The sequence below is a fragment of the Delphinus delphis genome, chromosome 5 (assembly GCF_949987515.2).
Source record: "Delphinus delphis chromosome 5, mDelDel1.2, whole genome shotgun sequence".
Taxonomy (NCBI): Eukaryota; Metazoa; Chordata; class Mammalia; order Artiodactyla; family Delphinidae; genus Delphinus; species Delphinus delphis.
Window position 1 is genome coordinate 40,929,856 of NC_082687.1, and position 24,515 is coordinate 40,954,370.

The 24,515-nt window shown below is 48.7% G+C and overlaps 1 protein-coding gene across 1 annotated transcript in view; it reads left to right on the forward strand.

Annotated features, from left to right (window-relative positions):
* The first annotated feature begins 4,996 nt into the window (after window positions 1-4,996).
* Window positions 4,997-24,515, forward strand: part of SCD5 (stearoyl-CoA desaturase 5) — a 157,280-nt gene continuing 137,761 nt past the window's right edge. Inside the window, exon 1 of the mRNA XM_060011670.1 lies at window positions 4,997-5,524. Coding sequence (XP_059867653.1) covers window positions 5,284-5,524 — 241 coding nt within the window. The 5' untranslated portion in view covers window positions 4,997-5,283. The remainder of the gene's footprint in view (window positions 5,525-24,515) is intronic.

Below are 24,515 nucleotides of genomic sequence, written 5' to 3' on the forward strand. Positions count from 1 at the left end.
CACATCTTTTCCAGAATCTGTACCTTTGTCTTACTTGATCATCTTATTACGCTGCATAAAGCCAGTCAGTGACTCCCCTCACATGGCTACTTCTGCTGGGCATGAAAGGCACCCACCTACCTTCATGGGCTGCCCACTGCATGACATTTCATCTTCATCTCCCACCATTTCTCTACTTTCACTTCGGATATTCCAGACATCTCTCTAAGCGACAAATGAAAAAGCTTTTGCTCACACTATTTTCTCTGCCTAGGTTGCCCTCCTCCATTTCTTTGTCTAGTAAACTACTCATCCTTCAAAACTGTGCTCTCTAATATGTAGCCAGTAGCCACATGAGGCTAACCTGAATTAAGATGTGCTGTGCTGTAAGTATAAACATTGGATTTTGAAGACAGTGTGTGAAAAAAAGTATAAATGTCCCAGTAATTTTACATTGATTACCTATTGAAAAGATAATATTTTGGATATATTGGGTTAAGTAAAATATTATTAAAATTTATTGTTTCTTTCTATGTGGCTATTAGAAAATTTAAATTTATACAAGTGGCTTGAATTCGTGGCATGCATTGTATTTCTATTAGACAGTACTTCTTCAAAATCCTTACCCTGTAAACTTAACTGAAGAGGCAAAAGACTTGTACACTGAAAACTACAAAATGATGCTAAGAGAAATTAAAGAAGGCACAAATAAATGGAAAAACTTTCCATGTTCATGGACTGGAGAATTAATACTGTTAAGATGTCAATACTAACCAAAGTGATCTCCAGATTTAATGCAATCCTTATAAAAATCTCAGTGACATTTTTTGCAGAAACAGAAAAAAAACCATCCTAAAATTCACACGGAATTTCACTGGACCCTAAATAACTATAATAATCTTGACAAAGAAGAACAAAGTTGGAGGTCTCATACTTCTTGGTTTCAAAACTTATTACAAGGCAACAGTAATCAAAACAATGTGGTACTGGCAAAAAGACAGACATATAGACCAATGGAATAAAATAGAAAGTCCAGAAATAAACCCTCAAGTATATGGTCAAATGATCTTCAGCGAGGATGCCAAAACCTTTCAATGGGGAAAGGAGAGTCTTTTCAACAGATAGTGTTTAAAAAACTGGTATCCACGTGCAAAAGAATGACATGGACCCTTACCATACACCATATACAAAAGTTAACTTAAAATGGATCAAAGACCTAAACATAAAAAATAAAAACTATAAAACTCTTAGAAGAAAACACAGGGAGAGAGCTTCATTGGATTTGGCAATGATTTCTTGAATATGACACCAAAAGTACAGGGAACAAAAGTAAAATTAGATAAATTAGACTACATCAATATTTAAAACTTCTAAGCATCAAAAACACAACAGTAAAAAGGCAAACTATGGAATGGGAGAAAGTATTTGCAAGCCATTTATCTAACAAGGGGTTAAGATCCAGAATATATAAAGAACTCCTGCAACTCAACAACAGAAAACCAAGCAACATCTAATTTAAAAATGGGCAAAGACTAGAATAGACATTTCTCCAAAGGTGACATGAAAAGCTGCTCAACATCGCTAATCAAAAACCACAACGAGATATCACCTCACACCCATTAGGATGGCTGTAATCGAAAAACATAAAAAAACAGAATATAACAAGTGTTAGTGAAGATGTGGAGAAATTGGAACTCTTGTGCACCGTTGGTGGGAATGTAAAATGGTGCAGCTGCTATGGGAAACAGTATAGAAGTTCCACAAAAAAATTAAATATAGAATTACCATAAAATCCAGCAGTCCTACTTCTAGGTATATATCCAAAACAATTGAAAGCAGGTATAACAGTACATCCATGTTCATAGCAGCATTATTCACAATAGCCAAAAGGTGGAAGTAACCCGAGTGTCCATTGATGGATGAGTGGATAAGCAAAATGTAGTGTGTGTGTGTGTGTGTGTGTGTGTGTGTGTGTGTGTGTGTGTAGAGAGAGAGAGGTATATTATTTGGCCTTAAACAGGAAGAAAATTCTGACACATGCTACAATATAGATGAAACTTGAAGACATTACGCTAAGTGATGTAAGCCAGTCAGAAAAAGGCAAATACTATATTATGAGATATCCAGAGTAGTCAAATGCATAGAAACAGTAAGTACAACATGGCAGATGCCAGAGAGTAGGGAGACAGAGAAATGGAGAGTTGTTTGATGTGTATAGATTTTCAGCTTTGCAGGGTAAAAAAGTTCTGGAGATTGGTTACATATCCATGTGAATATATTTAACACTATTGAAGTGAACACTTAAAAATGATTAAGATGGTAATTGTTATGTGTATTTTACCAAAATTTAAAATTTTTAAAAATCAAGTCCCCAAAAAAAGAAAAAAAAAAAACCCTTACCCAGATATCACCGGCCTCCTCCCCTCTAGTGTGAATTAACTACTCCTTCATGCCTCCACTTCCTGCACATACCTCTAATAGGGTCTTATCACATTTTCGGTAATTCTTTGTTTGACAGGATAAGGGTTACTGTCCCATGAGTGAGATGAATACCCATCCACTTCTAGGGTCTTGACCAGAAGCTAAGAAAATATACTAGGGTCTTTAGTAAGATGGAGAAAAGACAGTAGCCCTGACTGCATAATATGCTACAGGGGATATTCAAGAGTATACCTTGTATGTGTAGAGGTGTCACCCTGAGGCTAGATCTGGAGGGGCTAATGTCCTTCAGCCATCCCTCTGGAAGCAGCATCGGAAAGGCCTGAGGAGCATGTCCTCCCACCTCCAACAGATGAAAACATCCCCTTCTCTATCATGAGTCCAACCAACTGAAATGATTGGCCACCCCCAGTCTGACCTGTTGGCAGGAAGAGAGGAAGATATTCATTTAAAATAGAGCCAAGATAAAGTAGCTTATGTAACAGATAAGGTACTCTGGGGCCACATAAAGGACTATTTTGCTGCCTCCCCTGAACGCTTTGCATGTACACTTGATGCCTAACAAGAATTTTTTTTTTTTTCTGATAACGGACTGGACCTTCCTGTCCTTCCCAGTTCATAGCCAAGAGGTAACATTTGTTTGATCTTTCATCCCTCCTAGATGAGGAGCTCCTTCAGGGCATGGACCACACCTTATTCGTCCTCGTATCCCCAGTGTGCACCAGTGCTGGCACATAGCAGGACTGGTGCACACTGCCTGCCCAACAAATGACTGAATGGTTAGCGTGAGGGTGCGGTGGGTCATTACAATAACCCAGAGAGAGGCTTTTGACAGAACAACTACTCCACCCCTAGAGAAAGGACAGTCTGAATAGAGAACTACAGGGAATATGTGGGTCTGGTGGCTGTGGGGAGCAGAGGGAACATGAGAAGAAAAAGTGGTTCGTTCTAAAGCCAAGGTTGAGCAGGCTGATGAGGTTTATGCCCTCAAGTCTCATGTTCTGTTGTCTCACTGGTCTAACGACAGGGCCGACATTTATCTGGTGGCCGGGCAAGTGTCCCTTCATTCTATAAGTTCAGCTCCAACTGAAGCAACACCATAACACTGGCTCAGTGGCCACCATTCCACAAGCCACATACGTTGCTTCAGTTTTAAATTAGGTATTGTTTTTTCTGGCTGATTGGGCTGATTCTGGTCTGCTAACAATGAGATGCTCATGTATGGCCCTTTCATGTAGTCAATTCTTGGTAATTTTTTCCCCTCTCCTGTAATGCTGGAAAGGATTCCTAACAACAGTTGATCCAAAAATCAGCTTTCTTTGTCAACATAATGGTATCCTTTCAAAGTCACAGTTATAGACTTTGCAAGCTGGAAAGAAGAATAAAGCTTAGTTCCTGGTAAGGAAATTTGTCCCCAGAGGACTGAGTTGGGTCACAGTGAATTAGAAGTAGAATGCAGAGCCCCTAGCTTCCATTCCTTTGCTTCTGCTATCCGCCGCAGGTGCAGCCACAGCTGCTTGGGACACGGCCAGCTCGCCCTCCTCTGGGCTTCTGTATGATCAGGGCTCCCTCTGGATAGTTCTAAATTATCCGCGTTGGGAGGGGAGGAATGAGCAGACACGATTCTTCTGAGGTTAAGTTTCCTTGGAACGTTCCAGGTGATGTTTTTCCAAAGCTCCATCTCAACGGTGCTGACTTGGAGGCTTAGGAGACAGTGCAGAAACGCACTGGTTAGCAGAGAATTTGCCACAAACAGTTGCGTGGCTGATGAGCCGCGCAGTGGCAGCGCACTACTGTATACTAACAGCCCCCAAATCATTTATTCATCATCTAATAGGCATTATTTGAGCACCTACTTTGTGTCTGGCTGCAACCTGTCCAATAAGGAGTTGAGCAGCTCGGGGCTTTGTGACCACCTAGATGGGTGGGTTAGGGAGGGTGGGAGGGAGAGGCAAGAGGGAGGGGATATGGGGATATATGTATACGTATAGCTGATTCACTTTGTTATACAACAGAAACTGAAACACCACATTATAAAGCTATTATACTCCAATAAAGGTGTTTTATTAAAAAAAAAAAAAAGTTGAGCGGCTGCCTGCAACCCCCCACAGGCCCAAGGAGCCATAGAAACCGGGAGACACAGGGACTTGTGATTCTCAACTCAGATTTGGCCTTAACTTGTGTTGCGACCTGGGGCAAGTATTGTAAATCCTCCAGCCCGTAGCTTCAAAGCAAAAAGAAGTCTTTTCAACAGGGAAGGGTATTTCTGGGAACCGTAGAAACACACAACAGCTGCAGAAGTGCTGTGAGCCCCTCTGCAGGCTCCCTGACCTGGGAGCCACAGCTCACCCACCCGCGGGCGGAGGCTGCCCACTGCCTGCCGACCAGGATGCCCCGTCCGGCCCCGGGGAGCCCGGGCAGCGGAGGCCCAGGAGGCGCCTTTCTCTTTAAGAGCCCCACAGGCGATCCTGATTGGCTGTAGCTATGCAGGTCTTTCTTCCCAGCTCCCTCGGAGCGCTCCCTCCTCCGCCGCTTTCTCGGCTCTTTCCACACCCCCTCCCCCCACCCCCCTGCGTCCCCTCCAGCCCCTGGCGCTCGCCTCCTGTTCCTCGCCGCAGAGTTCAGCCCCGGCAGCGGTAAGGGTGACTCGCCAGCAACAGATGCCGGGCGCCAAGATTTGCATCCTTAAGCCACGCTGAACGCCAGAAGAAAAGAGAAGGAAGCAGAGAAGCGTCGGGAAGGCGGGGACGGGAGGTGCGGAAATCCCCTCCTAAAAGGCAGAAGCCGTCGCCCGCCCCGGAGAGCGCCGCGCCGTCTTATCGCCAGCTTGCTGCCGCTGCCACGAGCGCCCGCCTCTCCCCAGCCATGCCAGGCCCGGCCGCCGGCGAGGGGAAGGTCCCCTTCCGCAACGCCAAGGAGGAAATCCGTGTGGGCTTCGGGGTCCAGGGCTCGGAGGGCGGCGGCGGCGGCCGGGAGAAGCCCGGCGCGCGCGGGCAGCGGCAGGACATCGTCTGGAGGAACGTCTTCCTGATGAGCCTGCTCCACTTGGGGGCCGTGTACTCCCTGGTGCTCATCCCCAAAGCCCAGCCGCTCACTCTGCTCTGGGGTAAGTTCCGCCGGCGCCTCCTGCGCCCCGGGCACCGAGGCGAGGCGGCGCCGGGTCGCGCGGGGTCGCGGGTCGCCGCTGGCTTCGGGCGGTGCGGAGCCCCCCTCCGCTCTCCGCTCGCCTCCCCACCACGCGCCCCGGTCCCCCGGCCTGTAGTCGTCCGGCCTTTGGGACAGGCAGGTATTTCTGTGCTGGTATTTTCAACTTCTGCCTCCCCCGCTGTCAGCTTGAGTAGGCGCCTTTGGCGGCGCCTGGATGGACTCGGGGTCCTTCGGCGCCACCTCTGTGCGCAGAGGCACAGCGGCTGAACCCGGGTACCAGGGCGGGGAGACCGATGGGATGATTGTGTCGCCCAGGCGGGTCCCAGGGGCACTCCTTTCTGCGCCCTTCGGCTTCTCAGTCTCCTCTGTGGGCCACGGACCTTGGGGCCGAGTTGAGGACAAGAAAGGGAGTTGGAGCGGGGGTGGAGAGACCCGGCACCGCATCAGTCTTGATGTTCGCGCAGGAGATGGAAGACACCAGTTCCCTTCCTGCCCCTGCAAGGCCCCCATCCCTGCCCCCTCCGTGATCTTTTGTGCCCAGTTGCACTTCTACGGTCCCAGAAGTTTCTTGGCGAGCACACCAACCCCGCGGTGAGAGCGCTCTGCCCCCGGCACAAAGCTCAGACCGTGGCCGAGCAGATCCCCTACGGGACCTATCCCTTCTGACCAGTGCCTGTCTGTCACCGCACCTGTAGCTCTCCCTCTCGCCACCCTCTTTCCTAGCACCCCCAACCCTGCCGGCATGGGAGGGAGCCCAGGACCACCCCCCTCCAATCCCCCCCACCTCCCGGGGCCCGGGGGCCGAGTGCCTGCCCTACGTGACTCCGGTGGCTGACCTCAGAACCACTTCCAACACCCCCTGCCCCAGCAACTGGTTTTGGCCTCAGTCCCTGCAGTGGCCACGTTAGCCGAGACAAAAGACGCTGGCCTTGATATCCTGGGCTGAGAATTGGACGAGGTGATCCAAGAAGCCCTTTCAGCTCTCCTTTCCGAGATCGCCAAGGAACGGGGGCAGGAGAAACACAACCTACTTTTATTCCCAGAGTGGAGGAGGAAGGAAGAAAATAAGAAAACCTTTTTCTGCAAGGTGTCTTATTTAGCATAGTGCCAGCTCCAAATGCCTGGGTTCATAATGGGGCCACTCGGTTCCAAGCCTTCCCCTGAAACTCTGCAGTCCCTGCTCTCGGAAGCAAACTCTTCCAGAAGATGGGTGCCTCTTAGGGGAGTGTGGCTGAGCAGAGCTGAGGAATGATGAGAGGGGCGGGGCGTCTTTGGGAATTTGTGAAACCTCCCAGAGCCCCCTAAGCTTTGGGTAACCTCCCTGCTCAGCCCTCCCCTGCTCAGTACACCTCCTCAATTCAGTGTCCTTTTCACCATCTTCTTTGCTGTTATGTGTTGGTTTCATTCTCCCTGTCTTCTTCCTTTACCTCCAGATGACTAGATTGTGAGATGCTCAGTCATTGCTTCATGGACACACTCCCCCCACCTGCCAACCAACACCCTTATTGCCCTGGATCCTCCAGGGAGCTTCTCCCTCTCCACCCCACTCCTCCCTGCAGGGGCAGGACTGTGCCTTTGGACTTCAGAGCTCACCTGCCTCCAGGGGATTGGGGCTTAGCTTTAATAGCTGCAGGGAGAAGTGAGCACTTAAAATATTGTCTTAGGGGCTTCCCTGGTGGCGCAGTGGTTGAGAGTCTGCCTGCCGATGCAGGGGACACGGGTTCGTGCCCCGGTCTGGGAAGATCCCACATGCCGCGGAGTGGCTGGGCCCGTGAGCCATGGCTGCTGAGCCTGCGCGTCTGGAGCCTGTGCTCCGCAACGGGAGAGGCCACAACAGTGAGAGGCCCGCGTACCACAAAACAAAACAAAAAAAAAAATATTGTCTTACATGCCTGGAGCTCCACAGACCCACAGGCTCCATCCCTTACAGCCACCCACCCGCTGGTTCTGGCATCCCACCAGGAGCCACAAGGACAAGGCCTCCTCTCCAGGTTTGCCACTCACCTCTGCCCTTTCCAGGCCACTCACTGTGGTGGAGACAGAATCTTTCTTCTGAAAGACCTTGGCCAGAAGACACCGTCCTCGGCCTCAAACTCCTCCAGCTTCCCCGGAGAAGTCAACACACTGCAGGACTCTGGATTCCCCTTTGTGGGTGATGTTGCCAAGCCCATCCTTGTGCCTTCCTGCATAGTCCTCTGCCTTAGCTACTTTTCATCAGTTCCATTCCCTGAATCTTGATTCACTCCCTACCTGGGTTTCATTGCTCCCCCGCTCCAAAAAAACCCAAACAAACAAACAGAAAAAGAGCCGACAGTGGTGGATATTGTAGTTTCAAGATTCAAACTTATGACTTAGAAACATTCCAAGTAAGTGAATGTTATCTGATGGATATCTTGTGAGAGAAGAAGTGAGGGAGAGAGACAGCTAAGATCGGTGTGCTGATGGCTAGAATCTTTAGGGAGACTGTTGATCAGGCTTATTTTCATTGAAAGCCCTGGTGCCTTGAGCTACAAGTTTCTCCCCACTGGATGCCCTTTTCATCATCTCTCCCACTGGCTCTGTCTAGTGTTAGGACCGAGTTCATGCACCAGTGGGCTGTTCATCCACTTCGGGGACCTGAGTTGTCAAGGCAGTAGGCTTAACTAGCCCATCTATTATTGCTTGCCACCCTCCACCCCAGGTATGGTTGCCCTGGAAACAGGAGGCATCCATGCAGAGCACCCAGCAGAGGATGTTTTAGGTGTTCAGTTGTGCGAAGAGTAATTTGCGTGGCAGTAAAATGTCATCCATGAAAGATCCCATCAAGTTGTTCAGTCCAGACCTCCTCCACTGCCTCACTCCCCACCTTTTTATGACTCTCCTTGGGCCCAGAGCAAGTTGTTTTCTCGTCTTATCCTTGCAGTTTTCTGAGTGGGCAGGCTGTCAGAACGGAATGCTCTTGGTGCCCACAGGTCCTGAGGGATGAGTTTATGACTTTTGAGGACAGAACACGACCTCCAGCTGGAGGAAAAATCTTCACCTGAAGCCTTGAGCTCAAAAAATGCCTGCTTTGAGGGTTTTTGGCCAAAGGGGCAGTTGTTCATGCCCTGAATCCCAGGATGAGCAGAATAGGAGAGTGAGAGGCAGCAGTTGTGGTGTCGAGGTCAAAGACCTGTGCTCCTTCCCAGCAGCTTTGCCCTGTCTCCAGGCATTCTGGCCATTGGTTTCCAAAAACGTGAGGGACTTTTCTGGTTTCCCTTGAAATGTCATCCGAATCCCCTAAATATGCCTTGGTGACATCATGACAATTTCAGTGATAGTATCAGGCATGCAAAACAGTAATATGCCCTGCTCCCTTCCATCTTGCCCCAGGGCAAATGTGACAATTGCTAAGGTAGATACAGGATTCTCTGGTACCCTTCAGGTTGCTGGAACACAGCCTATGGCGAGGAATCTGAGTGGTGGCAGGAATTGACAAGGCAGTCTAGCAGGAGGGAGGATCAGGAGAGGCTGGGGTTTGGAAGGTACTGGTCCATCAGTCAAATTCTGTCCAATTCTGGGCTTCCCTGGTGGCACAGTGGTTGTGGGTCCGCCTGCCGATGCAGGGGACACGGGTACGTGCCCCGGTCCGGGAGGATCCCACGTGCTGCGGAGCGGCTGGGCCCGTGAGCCATGGCCGCTGAGCCTGCGCGTCCGGAGGCTGTGCTCCGCAACGGGAGAGGCCACAACAGTGAGAGAGGCCCGCGTACCGCAAAAAAAAAAAAAAAAAAAAAATTCTGTCCAATTCTGAGAGTTGCCCAAAGATGAGTTGTCTTCGGTCAGGCCTTGGGTAACCTGAATCCACACCTTTGATGGTCCTGATGTCTTTGTTGTGCTTCTTTTTCCATCAAATCCCTAACATTGTTGAGGCGCTCCAAGAATGCGTGGCCATGGACTTCTGTTTTACCTCCGGGTTTTCTAGGGTGAGCACAGCTCAGAAGAGAAACAACTGAGAATGTGAATCCTTGCTCTCCTACTTACTTACCAGCTGCATGGCCTTGGGCAAATGAACATCTCCAGACCTCAGCTTTCTCACCTGTAAAATGGGTATATCAATACTTCTTGCTCATGAGGTTGTGAGAATTAAATTCAATAATAGGTGTAAACTACTTAGCACAGTGCCTGCACCTTGGCTGATGTCCAGTAATTGTTAGCTGCTCTTATTATTCTTGGTCCTGATACTGGCTTTTTTTCTTTAGTAGAAGGAAAAAAGGCCCTCTTGCAGCACAATCAATTCTACAAAGCTGGCACACAACATGGCTTCGTTGCCTCTCTTGCATGGAAAAGGTTGCTTTGGCTTGGGAAACAAGGGTTCTTTCTCAAAGTCTCCAAAGAGAAATGAACACAGATCCCCCTGTCCCTCCTCCCTCCCCCATTCCCTTCTCTTTCATCCTCTCTTCCTCCTATTTTCCTCCAGAAGGCCACTATTTTGTAAATAAGAATCTTTTTGTTCAGCTGATAACTCACCTGGTCTTCAGTGTTTTCTTTGGGGCTTTTTGACCGTTGCAATTGCTGTAAAAACAGGGCCAAATCATTTCTCCTAAATGTCTTAGGGTCTCAGTTTTGACTTTTTTCCCCGTTTCTGTCTCCTTGAATCATCTTTTTTTTTTTTAATCTTTAATGCTCAAACTACTAAAAAACTGAAAAACATAAATGAATCTTCCTTTTAAACCTTGTAATTCCCAGCCCATTGTTGCAACTCTTGCATTTTTAATAACCAGGCAAGCACTAAGAGCCCTACCCAAGGCTGGGTGGAGTGCAGCGAAACCTGAGAGAATGGAGTGTGCTTTTGCTGGCTTAATAGTCTAAACAACTATAAATATAGGTTGAGGTTAACATTATTAACTCGTTTTTTTTCTAACACTGGTCAAGGTCACTGCCAACTGCACTGTCATCCTGAAATGTGAAGTCGCTCTGCAGAGTAGAAACCAGAGCTGGAATCCCAGCATTGCCACTTAGTTCAACTTCAGGCGGGTCCCTTTCCAGTGTGTGCGCCTCCGTTTCCTGGTCTCTGAAATAGGGATGATAATACTGAGCTGAAAGTTGTTTTAAGAATCAGGGAAAATGTCAAACTGGTGCCAGAGGATAGACACGCAATGCTCTCTGTTACTACCAACCCCACCGTGGGCCAGGCGTCAGGGAACCTGCAGGGCTTCCGTGTCTGTTTGTCTGGGACTTCTTGTGGCTCGAATATAAGGCATAGCCTTTACATCCAAAGAAATGATCCTGACCTCGTGTAACATTTAGTTCTCATCTTACCCTGATTTGTGTATTGTATAAAATCATAATAATTGCTTGGAAAAGTCACTGAGAGATTTACAAAAGGGTGACACAGTCATGGTGGTTTCTCTAAATTTTTATGAAAGGCAACATCGTATTTGGTTGGCATTATTCCTGTTGAGCATTTATTATGACATTCTGTAGTCTCTGGTGTGCAGTCTCGCCATCCCTCTGCTGTGATGTGTCCTGCTTCTGTGGAAGTGCCACCCTGGGGTTAAGAGTATGGATGTTAGAGTCAGAGGATGTGGGTTCAAGGCCTAGCTATAGCCTTGGGCAGATCGCTCACCCTCCCTAGCCTCAGTGTCCCCAGCTGCACAGTGAGAACAGCAGTACAACCAGCGGCATGTCGCAGCTGGAGTGAAAGGAAGGAGAGTAAGGACCTTGGCCCTTGGTGCTTCCCTTCACTCCTTCCCTTCCTTTAGCTCCCCCTGTGGTGGCTGGGACTTGTTCCGACTGCCCCCTGGTTGTCAGAAAGCCCTGGTCAGGGGTAAAGCAGTTGGTTTTCTGACTTTGTTTTCCCTGGCAATGGGATGGTGGCCACCCCAACAGGGACCCGCTATCCTCCCTCATAAATGTCTGCCGTTTGTTCGCTCTGAGGGTGAACGGCCACGAGAGAGAGCCTCACAGTTGCACATGCAGTCACATATACATTTGTCCACTAATTCATTCATTTTTTTCCTTTTCAACTATTGTCAAAACATATCAGAATCACTTGGGGATCCTTTGAAATATTCAGAAGCCTGGCGCCCCCCCACCCCACCCCACCGCCAGACCTACTGCACTGGAATCTGTAGGAGTGAGGTCCTGGCTTTTTTATTTTTTTGAAAAAGGCATTAAGGTGTTTCTGATGCACAGCAGGGCTGAGAACCATTATTTAATTCCCTTATCCACATTCAGTTATGCTTATTACTCACCCATTACATGCCAGGCACCGACACCATCCCTGACTTCGTGGCACTTAAGGCCAGTTGGAGAGACAGACGGGTGCACAGGTGAGAACCGCCAAGGCAGCATTAGCTGCAGGTGCCAGCCTGGGGGAGTTGGGGCGGCTTCCCAGAGGAGGAGGTGGCTGGACTGAGCCTCCAGGAGGCCCGAGGCTGGCTGGCCGAGGGGTTTGGATGAGATGGCATTGTAGCCACAGGCTACAGATCTCCCGAGGGGAGAGAGGAGAGCCAGTCAAGGACCTGATGCTTCAGCAAGGCTGAAGGTGATCAGGGCCCAGATCCAGGGCAGGAAGATTCAACAGGAACACAAAGACTGGGAGGAGATCAGGCTTTCAGGGAGGCTGCCCTTCAGCCTGTCCCTGCCTCGCACCTCCTCTCACCCACCTCACACACCAGTGGCTCTTGGTGTATAACTTCAAGACCAGACACATGGCAGTGGGATGAGTGAGTCTGAAGATTTTCAGGAAAGACCCTGAGACCTTGGAGCAGGTGTGCACCTCCCTCAGGCTGGCCAGAGCTGAGGGAGAGCTAGAAATAATGTCTCAGCTGGGCCTTTGATCTCACAGATTCAGGGGTATTGTCCCAGGACTAAATTACTAAAAAGCCCCAAGGGTATAATAGCACAGGCACACCAGACCCAGGGCTCTCTCCTCCTCCTGTGTTCCTCTTTCCTCTGTTTCTCAGAGGTACAGGAGTTCTTCTCACCTCACTTCCTCCCTTGAACCTGAGCTTAAACAGCTGGTTCTCACTACGCTCCTTCTTTTTTTTTTTTTTTTCTTTGCGGTACGTGGGCCTCTCACTGCTGCGGCCTCTCCCGTTCCGGAGCACAGTCTCCGGACGCTCAGGCTCAGTGACCATGGCTCACGGGCCCAGCCGCTCCGCGGCATGTGGAATCTTCCCAGACCGGGGCACGAACCCGTGTCCCCTGCATCGGCAGGCAGACTCTCAACCACTGCGCCACCAGGGAAGCCCCACTACCCTCCTTCTTAATGTCCTGCTTCCCATTTCTGCAGCTTATTTCAGAGGGCTCTGTGGGTCCCTGCAGGCTGTGGTCCAGCAACATCACCTGGGAGCTTGTTATAAAGAAAGACTCTCAGACCCCACCCTGGACCTATGGAATCACTACCTGTACTGATAAGGTCTCCAGGTGACCCATCTGCACTGAACTTAGAGAAGCACTCCCTCAAGTCAGGCCACAGGCCGACGGGTCAGAGAAGCTGCTCACGGCTGGGATTTGGCAACTCTTTCTTTTTCCGTTTAATGGCCTCCTCCCCTTTGCCTTCCCTCCTCCCCTCCTGCCTCCTTGTAGCTTATTTTAGAACATGTCGGGATCCTGCTTCCCTTGCCAACAAAATGCTGTTGCTAAAATTTTTCAGCTGGCAGCAGTGATGTTTAATTCATGGGCTAGAAAATTAATTTTATTTTCATGAGTAGAGCTGGAGAAAAATAACAGGAAGTCTCTGTGCATGGCCTTTGGGAATTCAGCTTGTCTATTTAATAGATGAACTGGTAAAGGTGAGGATGCCTCAGGAAAGGGCCACCTTCCACAAAGGATGCTTTTGGCTGCAAGTAGCACAAAACTCAACTTAGGATGGCATAAAAGATAAAGAAAATTTCTAATTTCACTGGTAAGTAATCCCAAGGTAGGGCACTTGTGGGATGACTCAGTAATAACATCAAAGAGCAGGTTTCATTTCTGCCATGGTGGCCTTGTGGAGTTTAGTTTTCCTTGTGGTTACAAGATGGCTGCCAGAGTTCCAGGAGTTACAACAATGTCCTACAGAAGAGGAGAGAGGCTGCCCCTTCCTGAAGTCTCATCAGAGAGAAACTCTCTCCTGGTCATCTCACAGCTGATGTCTCCTCAAGTCTCACTTGCAGGATTGTGTCCCAAGTCCCTTGTTAAACCATCGTTGGCAAGGGATTCAGGCTAATCAGGGTTAGCCACTGAGCCACATGCCACATGAGGCAGGGGTTAAGAGCCAAACAAAACCCAGGCTCTGGGGGAAGGGAGAAGAGGGCATGGCTGCTGGGACAGCCAACACCTCTGCTCCAGGGCCTGCCTTTACTCCCTCCCATGACTTTCCCTCTTTGGTGTCACCTCCATTCCATGGAAAGGCTCTGATTTCATACTTTAGCACGCTCTTCCCCTCTACTCCCTACCCGTTCAGCTTGTCTCCAGTCCTGCTGTCATTTCAGTGAGTTGTAAATGTCTGCCTTTTCCATGAGGCTGTGAGCTCTCCCATGGCACATCTGCCTCCCCAGAACCTGGCAATGGCCTCTGCTCAACATACACTGTGCTGGGGGAATGGATGAAGGAAGAGACGAATGAATGAGTTTAATCTTTGTGTGGCCTTTCTTTCTAAGGAAAGTTTTCATGTTGTTTCATAACTTTAAAGATGTTTCTGCCCCTGTAAAAGAACTTTCCGTGTGATTTTGGGGAAAGGACTGGGGAGAGAGAAGCCTTTCTCAGTGCCCCAAGAATCTGCATGCCCCTCTGCACCCATGTCCACCTGGGAGACACCCTGACCTCAGTGGGGAGCTTGCAGAACTCTTTATTGCTCTTCTGGGATTTTATGGGGTGAGATGGGGCTGGAGAAGGTTGCTCTGGGTACAGGGAAGTGTTAAATGCCTTGTGGGAGAATGGAATTAAAAAGAAAAAGATGGACAATGAGTGACTTAGAATGTGTTCTTTTTTTTTTATTTTTTTTTTTTGCGGTACACGGGCCTCTCACTGTCGTGGCCTCTCCCGTTGCAGAGCACAGGCTCCGGACGCACAGGCTCAGCGGCCATGGTTCACGGGCCCAGCCGCTCCGCGGCACGTGGGATCTTGCTGGACCGGGGCACGAACCCGTGTCCCCCGCATCGGCAGGCGGACTCTCAACCACTGCGCCACCAGGGAAGCCCAGAATGTGTTCTTTACCAAGGTTTTCCATGGACACACTTTCCTCAGACTGATGAATGGGTTTCTTGGCTGGTCATTGTCTTCATTGTTCAGGTGACACAGAACGTCAGTGATGACCTCACGGTCAGATTTCTGTTCTCTTGCCTCAAATTTTACTTAAAAGGGCATTTAAAAGTCCACTTTAAAAAAAAAAAGTCCACTTAACCTCGCCCAACAGGTACTTTTTTTTTTTAAATAAATGTATTTATTCATTTTTGGCTGCGTTGGGTTTTCGCTGCTGCGTGCAGGCTTTCTCTAGTTGCGGCGAGCCGGGGCTACTCTTCGTTGCGGTGCGCGGGCTTCTCATTGCAGTGGCTTCTCTTGTTGCGGAGCACGGGCTCTAGGCGCGCGAGCCTCAGTAGTTGTGGCACACGGGCTTGGTTGCTCTGCGGCATGTGGGATCTTCCTGGACCAGGGCTCGAACCCGTGTCCCCTGCATTGGCAGGCAGATTCCCAACCATTGCACTACCTGGGAAGCCCTGCCCTTGAAATGGAAAAAAAAAAAATCAAATACCAGTGGACTTGGAAATGAAGAGGTACAAGAATAGAGTTTAGAACTCAGGTTTAAATTTGTTTTCTTCCTGTATCACTGTCTGTTGTATGAATACCATCATGCACTTGCAATTTGACTGTATTGGTTTTAGCTTGGTTCCCTAAAGAGACAATGATTGTAAATGCAACCTGTGACCTGAATGAGCAAGGCCATCTCCCAAAGCATCCTCCACTTCATCATCAAAAAACATTTATCAAGCAAGCAATTAATTTCCTATGGTCTTGAGCCAGGCACTGTGTAAAAAAACAGAGACCTGGTCTCTACCCTCCTATTTTTTTTTTTTTTTTTTTTTTTTTTTTGCGGTACGCGGGCCTCTCACTGTTGTGGCCTCTCCCGTTGCGGAGCACAGACTCCGGACGCGCAGGCTCAGCGGCCATGGCTCACGGGCCCAGCCGCTCTGCGGCATGGGGAACTTTTCGGACTGGGGCACAAACCCATGTCCCTTGCATCGGCAGGCAGACTCTCAACCACTGCGCCACCAGGGAAGCCCCCTCCTACCTTTTATAACTCAGAGAACAGCTGTAATTTTCCCCAAGTAGTGTATCCAACTTAATGTTCTCTTGGCATGAGTAGAAGTGGAAAATACTCTTACTTCTTTAAAAGTTCTGTGCATGAAATTAGAAATGAATTTCTAAAATGTAACTGTTTCCTGAAGTAGTTTGTCGATTCCCTCCTCTAATAAATACATTCATAAGAAGCTTTTGCAGATGGTTACAATGAAGATCGTCTCTATTCTCAGCCTGTGAGTCACTGGAGTGTCCCTGAAAGCATTTGTTTTGCCCTAGAGTCTCTCTAAGCAAAAGAAGGTATTTATTAGCAAGTGTGAATAATGCCCACATATCTCCCCCTCCCATCTCCCACCCCCAAATCCATTGTGTTTGGCTCCCTAGCTCCTGACAAGTGGGTGAGTCATTAACATTTTTGAGCTCTGCTTGAATTTCTCCAGGGTCTTGACTCTACCTGGAGCTCTGGGGAGAGTTGTCGCTACCCTCTGAGCATAGACTGGGTACGAACCTAAACTTGGCAGAGCTCCCAGGAAGGTTGGAATAAACCACAGTTATTAGTGCTAATATTCCTTCATGCACAGAGCTGGTAGTCAGTCAGTGTTCGCCCAGTGGTTAAAATCATTGGATAACTGTGGTACTCCTGGAATTCCCAACAATCCAAGAGCTAAAGGGTCAATACCTGGCTCAGCTGCAGGGCTTAAATCTAAAAATAAATCTGTTCTCGGGCTTCCCTGGTGGCGCAGTGGTTGAGAGTCCTCCTGCCAATGCTAGGGGACACGGGTTCGTGCCCCGGTCCGGGAAGATCCCACATGCCGTGGAGCTGTTGGGCCCGTGAGCCATGGCCGCTGAGCCTGCATGTCCGGAGCCTGTGCTCCGCAACGGGAGAGGCCACAACAGTGAGAGGCCCACGTACCACAAAAAATAAATAAATAATAACAGCAAGATATAACTTAAAAAAAATAAAATAAATAAATAAAAATAAACCTGTTCTCATTGGTTTTGGTTGGTTGGTGCCCTTGTGGGTTGTCAGTTGTTTTTTAATTGAAGTATAGTTGATTTACAATATTGTGTTACTTTCACATGTATAGCAAAGTAATTTGGATGTGTGTATATATATATATATATATATATATATATATATCTTTTTTTGATTCTTCTCCATTATAGGTTATTATAAGATATTGAATATAGTTCCCTATGGTGTACTCAATTTTTTTTTTTTTTTTTTTGCGGTATGCGGGCCTCTCACCGTTGTGGCCTCTCCCATTGCGGAGCACAGGCTCCGGACGCGCAGGCTTGGCGGCCATGGCTCACAGGCCTAGCCGCTCCGCGGCATGTGGGATCTTGCTGGACTGGGGCATGGACCCCTGTCCCCTGCATCGGCAGGCAGACTCTCAACCACTGTGCCACCAGGGAAGCCCTCAAATATTTTTAATATCATCTCTGCATATGCGTTTTCTTGTTATCATATGATTCCTATAATCTTCAGCTTCTATCCTTTTCTGTTTTAACTGAATGAGAACTTTGAAAAAATCAGTCAGTCATTCTGGCTTAAATTTATATCCTAAATCATGCAAGGAAAGGTACTAGGGCCCAACCTAAGTTCTGGGGTTGAAAGTAAATCACCTGTCCTAATAAAAACTTCTTTTGTGATAGAGGCAATGTGTGTCTGAAAGGTGATTTTTATTTTCTAGTTTATAATTGTCTTTATGTAAGATTCCCCCCAAAAGATTTGATATTAATCATCAGAAAAAAATAACATTGGAAAAGTCAGATTGTGAAGGTGTATCGTTAAGTGTTGGGAGTTGGGAGGACAGAACGTGGAGGACCTTACCACTAATCCAGGTGGTACTCCTAGCTCACAGGTCGTTGCCCGTGATGTTGTGGATGGTGTCTAGGCTCCCAGCAGCCCAGGGTCGGTGCCACTCAAACCATACCTGAGGCTTGGTACAGGGAATTGTTTTAATGATAGAAAATTTCAAACATACATAAAAGTAAAGAGAACGGAGTCTCTATCCCCACACCCACCCCTCACCTGGGGATTTTTTTGGGTAACTTTTTATTTTGATATATAATTTCAGATACATAGAACAGTTGTAAGAACAGTACAGGGAACTCCCATATACTCTATGCAGACTGAACAATTTCCATCATATTCTCTATGTGTATATGTATACATATGTGTGACTACTATTTTTTCTGAGCCATTTGAGAATAAGTCAGAGATATTGTGTCCTTTTATCTCTAAATACTTCAGTATGTATTTCCTAACAGTAAGAATACAACCACAGTACAATGTTCAAAACCAGGAATTTAACCTTGATATTATCTTTTTTTTTTTTGGCCACGCCCAGCAGCATATGGGATCTTAATTCACCCACCAGGAATGGAACAGGCCCCTGCTGCTTTGGAAGCACAGAGTCTTAACCACTGGACCACCAGGGAAGTCCCAATCTTGATATTATCTAATCCACAGTGGATAGCCAAATGTCATCAGGTACCCTAGCAATATCATTTATAGCTTTTTTTTTTTCCCCTTTCGGATTAGGTTGAAGCAAATTCAAGACAATTGCATCTGTAAATACTTAAGTATCCAGTATTAGTTGGGGTAATTCTGGCTACATCGTCCACATGGAAAACCTCGGGGGCCACCTTTCCCCTATCAACTGCCCCCAGCTCTTTGCGGTAAAACATTTGTGAGGGGCAGTTTTCAGAAGCGGGAAGGGGTAGAAACTGAGAAGCAGACATAGGTAATGAGCGAGACAGTAGTTCTCAGGCTGATCTGCAGACTGTGTATTGGGGGTCATCTGAGTTGCTCGTGCAACGTGCAGAACAGGGGGCTCTACCCAGACAGGAGCTCTACCCAGGCCCTACAGGATGAGAACCTCGGGGAGCGACCAGAACTCTGCATTTTAACAGGTGCCACGGGTACCTCTTATACCCTGTGGGCTGGAGGTGCTCTGACCTGGAGGCAGGTGACCTGGGAGTGATGCTGTGTCCCTAGCAGTTTAATGTCACATTCCCACACACCTGCCCCATCTCAGAACAGGTGCAAGGCTTTTACATTGCCTCCAATTCCACTAGCCCGAGACTCCTTAGGGTTGATAAGAGGCAGCATTTGGGGAATGGGAATACCTGCAGGGGCTCCTTTCTCAGCACACAGCTTCTTACACAGGGCTGAAACCTTTCTTAGGACTGCGGAGGGGACTCAGGTGTGGCAGCCAACTGCGCAGCCTCAGCGCCTCCCTGCCCGATCTTCCCCTCCAGGAAGGCAGCACCAGTACGAGTAGCGGTGGCACCATTATTATCGTTCCCAGGACCAGACAGCGAGTTGGTGCTGGAAATCCGCTATATAGATGTGACCGCATTCAGGAAACGTGTCCATTCAAAAAATGGAGGTCGGTGGAGCCCTTCTCTCGGGCCCCTTTCATCTCTGAGGGTCGGGGCTTTCCAGTCATCTTCATTTGCTGAGGAGCAGATACTTCTTAGACCATGCAGCCGGGGACGCAGTGCAGCTCTGTCCGGGACAAGGCACACTTTAGGGGCATCCTGGACCCAGGCTCCTCTTCTACCTGAGATACAAGGACCTTGTAAACGATTCTGACCCACCAAGAGATGACGACCACTGGAGAGACGCTCTAGATGTTCACTGTGCATCCGATGGGCGGCAGTGGGCTTAATTCTAACCTGCATCCTGTCAATGTGGCCACGTGACAAAGGTGACCACGTGACACGGGTGACCCCCCTCCCCTCACCTAGGACAGTAATCCAAGTGGCTGTTTCAGTTCCTCCCGCTGTTGAGTCTTCCTCTCTGTTCTCCTGAAAAGGCGCTGTGCTCTCCAAGTCCTTTTCCATTTTAGCACGAGTGTTTCTCAAGCTGTAGCTTGTGCCAGTTTAGATCTCGGGGCTCATTCAGCCTTGCTCAGGGCAGCTGGGCTGGGTTTCTCTCATTCAGAGATAAGTGTGAAGAGAGCCTTCCAAACCCAGGCAGGCTTGGAGTCTTCACAGAGAAAGAGAGACGCAAAGTCCTGAAAGCAGAGCTCGCGCTGGCGCTGTGCCCAGACTGCGCGACGTGTGGGAGCGGCTCCCAGAGAAGCAAACAGACAAGTGGGCCTCCTTGGCCCCCTGGGGCTGCCAGGTGCTTCTTCAGTCTAAAGGCTGGAGACAAGAGTCTGGAGTCAGATACAGCTTTGCTGATTAGCAAACGTTCTAATCTCCCAAGTCTCTCCCTGCTCAGGGCCATTCCTAGTGGACATGAATTGGGTTTATGAAAAAAGTATTTGAAAGTGCCAAAGAGGTTCCCGCACCATCGTGATGATACTGACGAGGCAGATTGAGGATCTGATGTCTACCCGGGCTCAGGAGCAAGTGAGGGAGCACTTCTGGGGTGCGCTTTTCCACCTGCTTGGAGACAGGCAGGTGGAGAGATTTAGATGACTAATTAACTTGTATTTTGCACACATTTATGGACAAGTGCCCATCATGGGCCAGATGCTGGGAATACACAGGTGAGCAAGCTATCATTCCTGCCCACAAGATGCTCACGATCTAGAAGAGGAGACAGACCTAGGAGAATTGTAACTCAGTGTGATGGATGCCAGGACCGAAGTGGGCCTGAGGTGCAGGGATGGCTAGAGGAGGTGGGCGTTGTAACTGTTTTAATCCACACAACAATAAACCTCCAGGGTCTAAATGTCTTCACGGCTGTTCTGAACAACAGCAAAACTTTGCAAGCAAAATTATTTCATAACTAATGTAGAGGGGAAGCTTAACCCAATGAATGCATTTGGTGGCAAAATCTGACCTAAACTGTTTATCCTTTTAAGTCTGAATGTTCGTATCGATGTGTTTGATGACAGACCCACCATGGGTATTACCATAATGCATAGGCACTCTATTACCTTTATCAAGTCTGAAAAATTCTGAACCTTGAAGCACATCTGACCCTTGGGTTTTGATGAGGGACTGTGGACTTGTCCTGGTATCGTCTGCATTTTGCATCTGCGGAGGCAGAATGCAGGGCGGACTCATTTGCCCAAGATCCAGAGCTGGTAAGGGGCAGTCAGGGCTTGCGGGAATGTCCTTCTGATGCCTGAGCCCTGCTGGGCACCCTCAGGTGACACTGCCTTGAAAGGCACCGACTTACACAGCAGTGGTTTGGGCACCGGACTCGTGGGTGGCTCTGGAGTGGGGATGGATTGGATAGCATTGCCCAGGGATGTACCCAGGTGGCCGTGACGGGGATGTGGGTGTCAGTCTCCCCCTTGGCCCAGGCTCATCCACCTCACGCTGGTGGTAGTCCCTATTTAACAGGGAATGGGGACTTTGTGCCTCTCTGCCCACAAGATATGCTGTTGCCATGTCAAAATCTGTCCACCGCCACCCCCCGCCCAGGTTATCTCTCACTGCTTCTTGTCTCCATTCCTTGGACATTTTGTTCCCATCACTGGCTTCTGGTCTGTTACCCCTAAGGTCTCTTCAACCAGTGGGAAAGAGGTACTTGTTAATAATTCTGGTGTTTTGTAGGTTGGCCCTGGGATCAGCTTTGTGTACAGGCAGGAAGTAGCCAACAGGGATAAGTGATTTTAGGGACACAGGCCTTTAACAGCCTTCAAATTACCTTCCTTAGCTGTCCTAGCAATTGGAGCAGGGGTTCTGGGCTGAGGCTGGATGCTTCAGCGGTTTCATGAACCCCCGAAATAGGTTTTGTGTGTGTTGACGTTTTTCTTTCATTGGATTCTCAGCAGAGCTTGTGACTTTAAAAAGGTTAAGTGCTGCTGGGTTGGAGTGAGGCTCATTAAACATGTCAGCATTTCCCAAAAGGATAAACAGTAAATGAGTGTTCATTTATATACTCTCTTCCATTATCCTTTCGTGTATCTATAGTCAGTGTGATCACTTTCATGCTTTAGTTAATAGCTAGGATAGTTAAGCCTTGATAGGCTGAAGGGAAAACTTGGGAGCTTCTGGATTCAATAGGCCTTTATGGGGTAGGTCCACCTGGAGTCACCCAAATGAGGGATCCCCTTGGATTGTGGCACAACCCAAGGACAAAAAACAAAGGGTGTTTTTCATCACTTTGCTTACTTCATAATTTGGCCAGGTCTTCTCATCACGAGGGAAGCAGTGACAGTTCCTCCAAGGGCCTTTCCCTGCCTCAGCTTAGCTCTGCTTGTTAAACACACCCTGGTGATAAGAATCTAAGGAGGTAGTGCATGATTTTCCTCTTGCTGCTGTAACAAATTATCACAAAGTTAGTGACTTACAGCAAAACAAATTTATAAACTTACAGTTCCATAGGTTAGAAATCCGACACAGTTCTCGCTGGGTTAAAATCAAGGTGGCAACAGGGCGACATTCCTTTCTGGAGGCTCTGGGGGAGAATTCTGTTCCCTTGCCTTTTCCAGTTTCTGGAGGCTGCCTGCATTTCTTGCCTCATGGCCCCTTGTTCTGTCTTCAAAGCCAGGCTCTATCTTCGACCTAGAGGGTCAAGTCCCTCTCACATAGCATCACTCTGACCTCCTCTTCTGATTCTCTTCCACTTTTAAGGACCCTTGTGGTTACATTGGTCCCACTTGGACAATTCGGGATAATCTCATCTTTGAAGTCAGCTGATTAGCAACCTTAATTCCATCTGTAACGTTACTTCCCCTTTGACATGTAATGTAACATATTCACAGGTACCAGGACGTGGACATCTTTGGGACATCATTATGCCTACCACACCCAGACACCAAAGAAAACTAATCTGCATTAATTTCTTTGGTTATTATAGGTACCACCTGGACAGAAACGCTCAGTTATGTATAAACTTCCTTTGAGGAGAGCTTGTCCTTTTGAGAGGCATATCAGAGGGTCATGACATTGCAGGTTCTCTGACCTCATCCTCCCCTTCCTGTCTGGCCATCCCACAGGTTGTGACCTACTTTCCAGGAACAGCCCTGGAGCATGTAGCCCTCTTAGAGACCTTCTAAAGGATGTGTTGATGCTAATGTTTGACTGCCCACCTCTGGCTAGTCCCAGGGGTGACATATGTTAGCAAAAATTGTCTGGAGGCAGCTTAGGGTCTTGAAACCATCAGATAAACATTTTATTAGGGATGTGTGTGAGGAGAGATTCCTGGCCTGCCTGGAATGTAATTTATGGTTGTGTGTGCAGTGTGTGAGCAGGGATGAGAGGACAGAGATGGGAAAATAGAGACCCAACAGTAACATTAGCCACAGAAACAGGTGCAAGTCTATGCAGGAAAATGCAGAGCGGAAAAAAGCCCCTGGTCATTTGACTTGTGTCACACAAAAATGGCAGCAAGACCTTGGAGGGTAGGATGTTCATGGGGGAAAAGGAGTCTCAAGCCGGAAGCAGCAGCTTTCTGGGCAGAGGGGCTTTGTCTTGGTGAGGAGATATTGGCCAATTGCATGGATCTGGGGCTTTTGTTGGTTTTGTTTTGGTTCCAAACGGTGGTCGGAAAAGCGTCTCTTACAGTGACTGTGTGCAACCCTGGCCCTGCACAGATTCCTGAGATTGGGGACAGGGAAGGTAGGGAGAAGGTGACCAAGAAACTTTCCCAGAAGCAGGACCAGCTACATAATTTACAGGGCTGAGTGTAAAATAAAAATACAGGGCCCTTGTTCAATGATTATCAAGAATTTCAAGATGGTGGTGGCAGAGTATTTAGCCGAGCATGGGGCCCTCCTACGGCCTTGCGTTCTCACAATGGTCACACACCATGAAGCGTGAAGTGGCCACTGCCCAGGGCAACGTTCCCTGTGTGTGTCCTTGGCTCTCTCTGATATCACGAGTGATGTTCGAGGCCTCTTTCCCAGGGAGTTAGCAGGACCGTGGGCCTTGGCCCCAAGGACTTGCTTTCGTATCATAGAACTTGTCTTGATTGCCCTGGATATTTGATGCTGCTTGACAGGTACTTTGCTCCATCTGGGGGAGCCCACATTCCAGGGGCAGGAAGTAGAGGGGCGAGGAAGAGAAACTTGGGACTCTCAGAGCCTTCCCTTCCGGTGGTGTGACCTCAGACAAGCAACTTAGATTGTCCCCATCCTGTTTCTTCATCTGTAGTGTTACTGACTCCAAAGTGACTTCACGAGGCCCATTGGTTAAGGTGCTCTGAGAGGGGCCTCCAGCCCCCCACCCATCTAACAGGTCTCTGGCCAGAACTAATGGCCACAAAGTCTTCAGAAGAGCGTGGACACGGCCGCTGAGGACTGACCACATTCAGTGTGGCTGACCTGATGTACTTGCCCCCCTGCTTCCCTTTATCTGCCCTCAACACATGCACACCCACACCTACACCTGTGGAGGTGCTTTCCTCTGCAGGACCAGGGAGCTGCTGAGCCGCTGGCCTGAGCTTCTGCAGCCCCAGCCTGCCCAGGGTCCATCCGTCCCAACCTGAATAAGATGCCCGAGGGAGACTTGGAGTGGACAGGGGAGGGAAGCTGCGTGGGAAGAAAGAGACAGTTGTGGCCCAGTGAACTGGGGGATGGCGCAGACGCATCCCGACCAGTGCTTGCTCCCTCTTTCCCAGCAGTTGGTTCACTGGCCCTGCTGGCGAGAAGCAGCAGCAATGGCTGGGCGTGTCGTCTCTGCGGCCCACCCAGCCCCAGCCGAGCCCAGGCGCTAATTAGCAGTGAGGATATGGGAGGAAGTGGGGAGCCCAGAGTCTGAACTCCTTGGCCTAGAGAATTTGGAACGTGCCA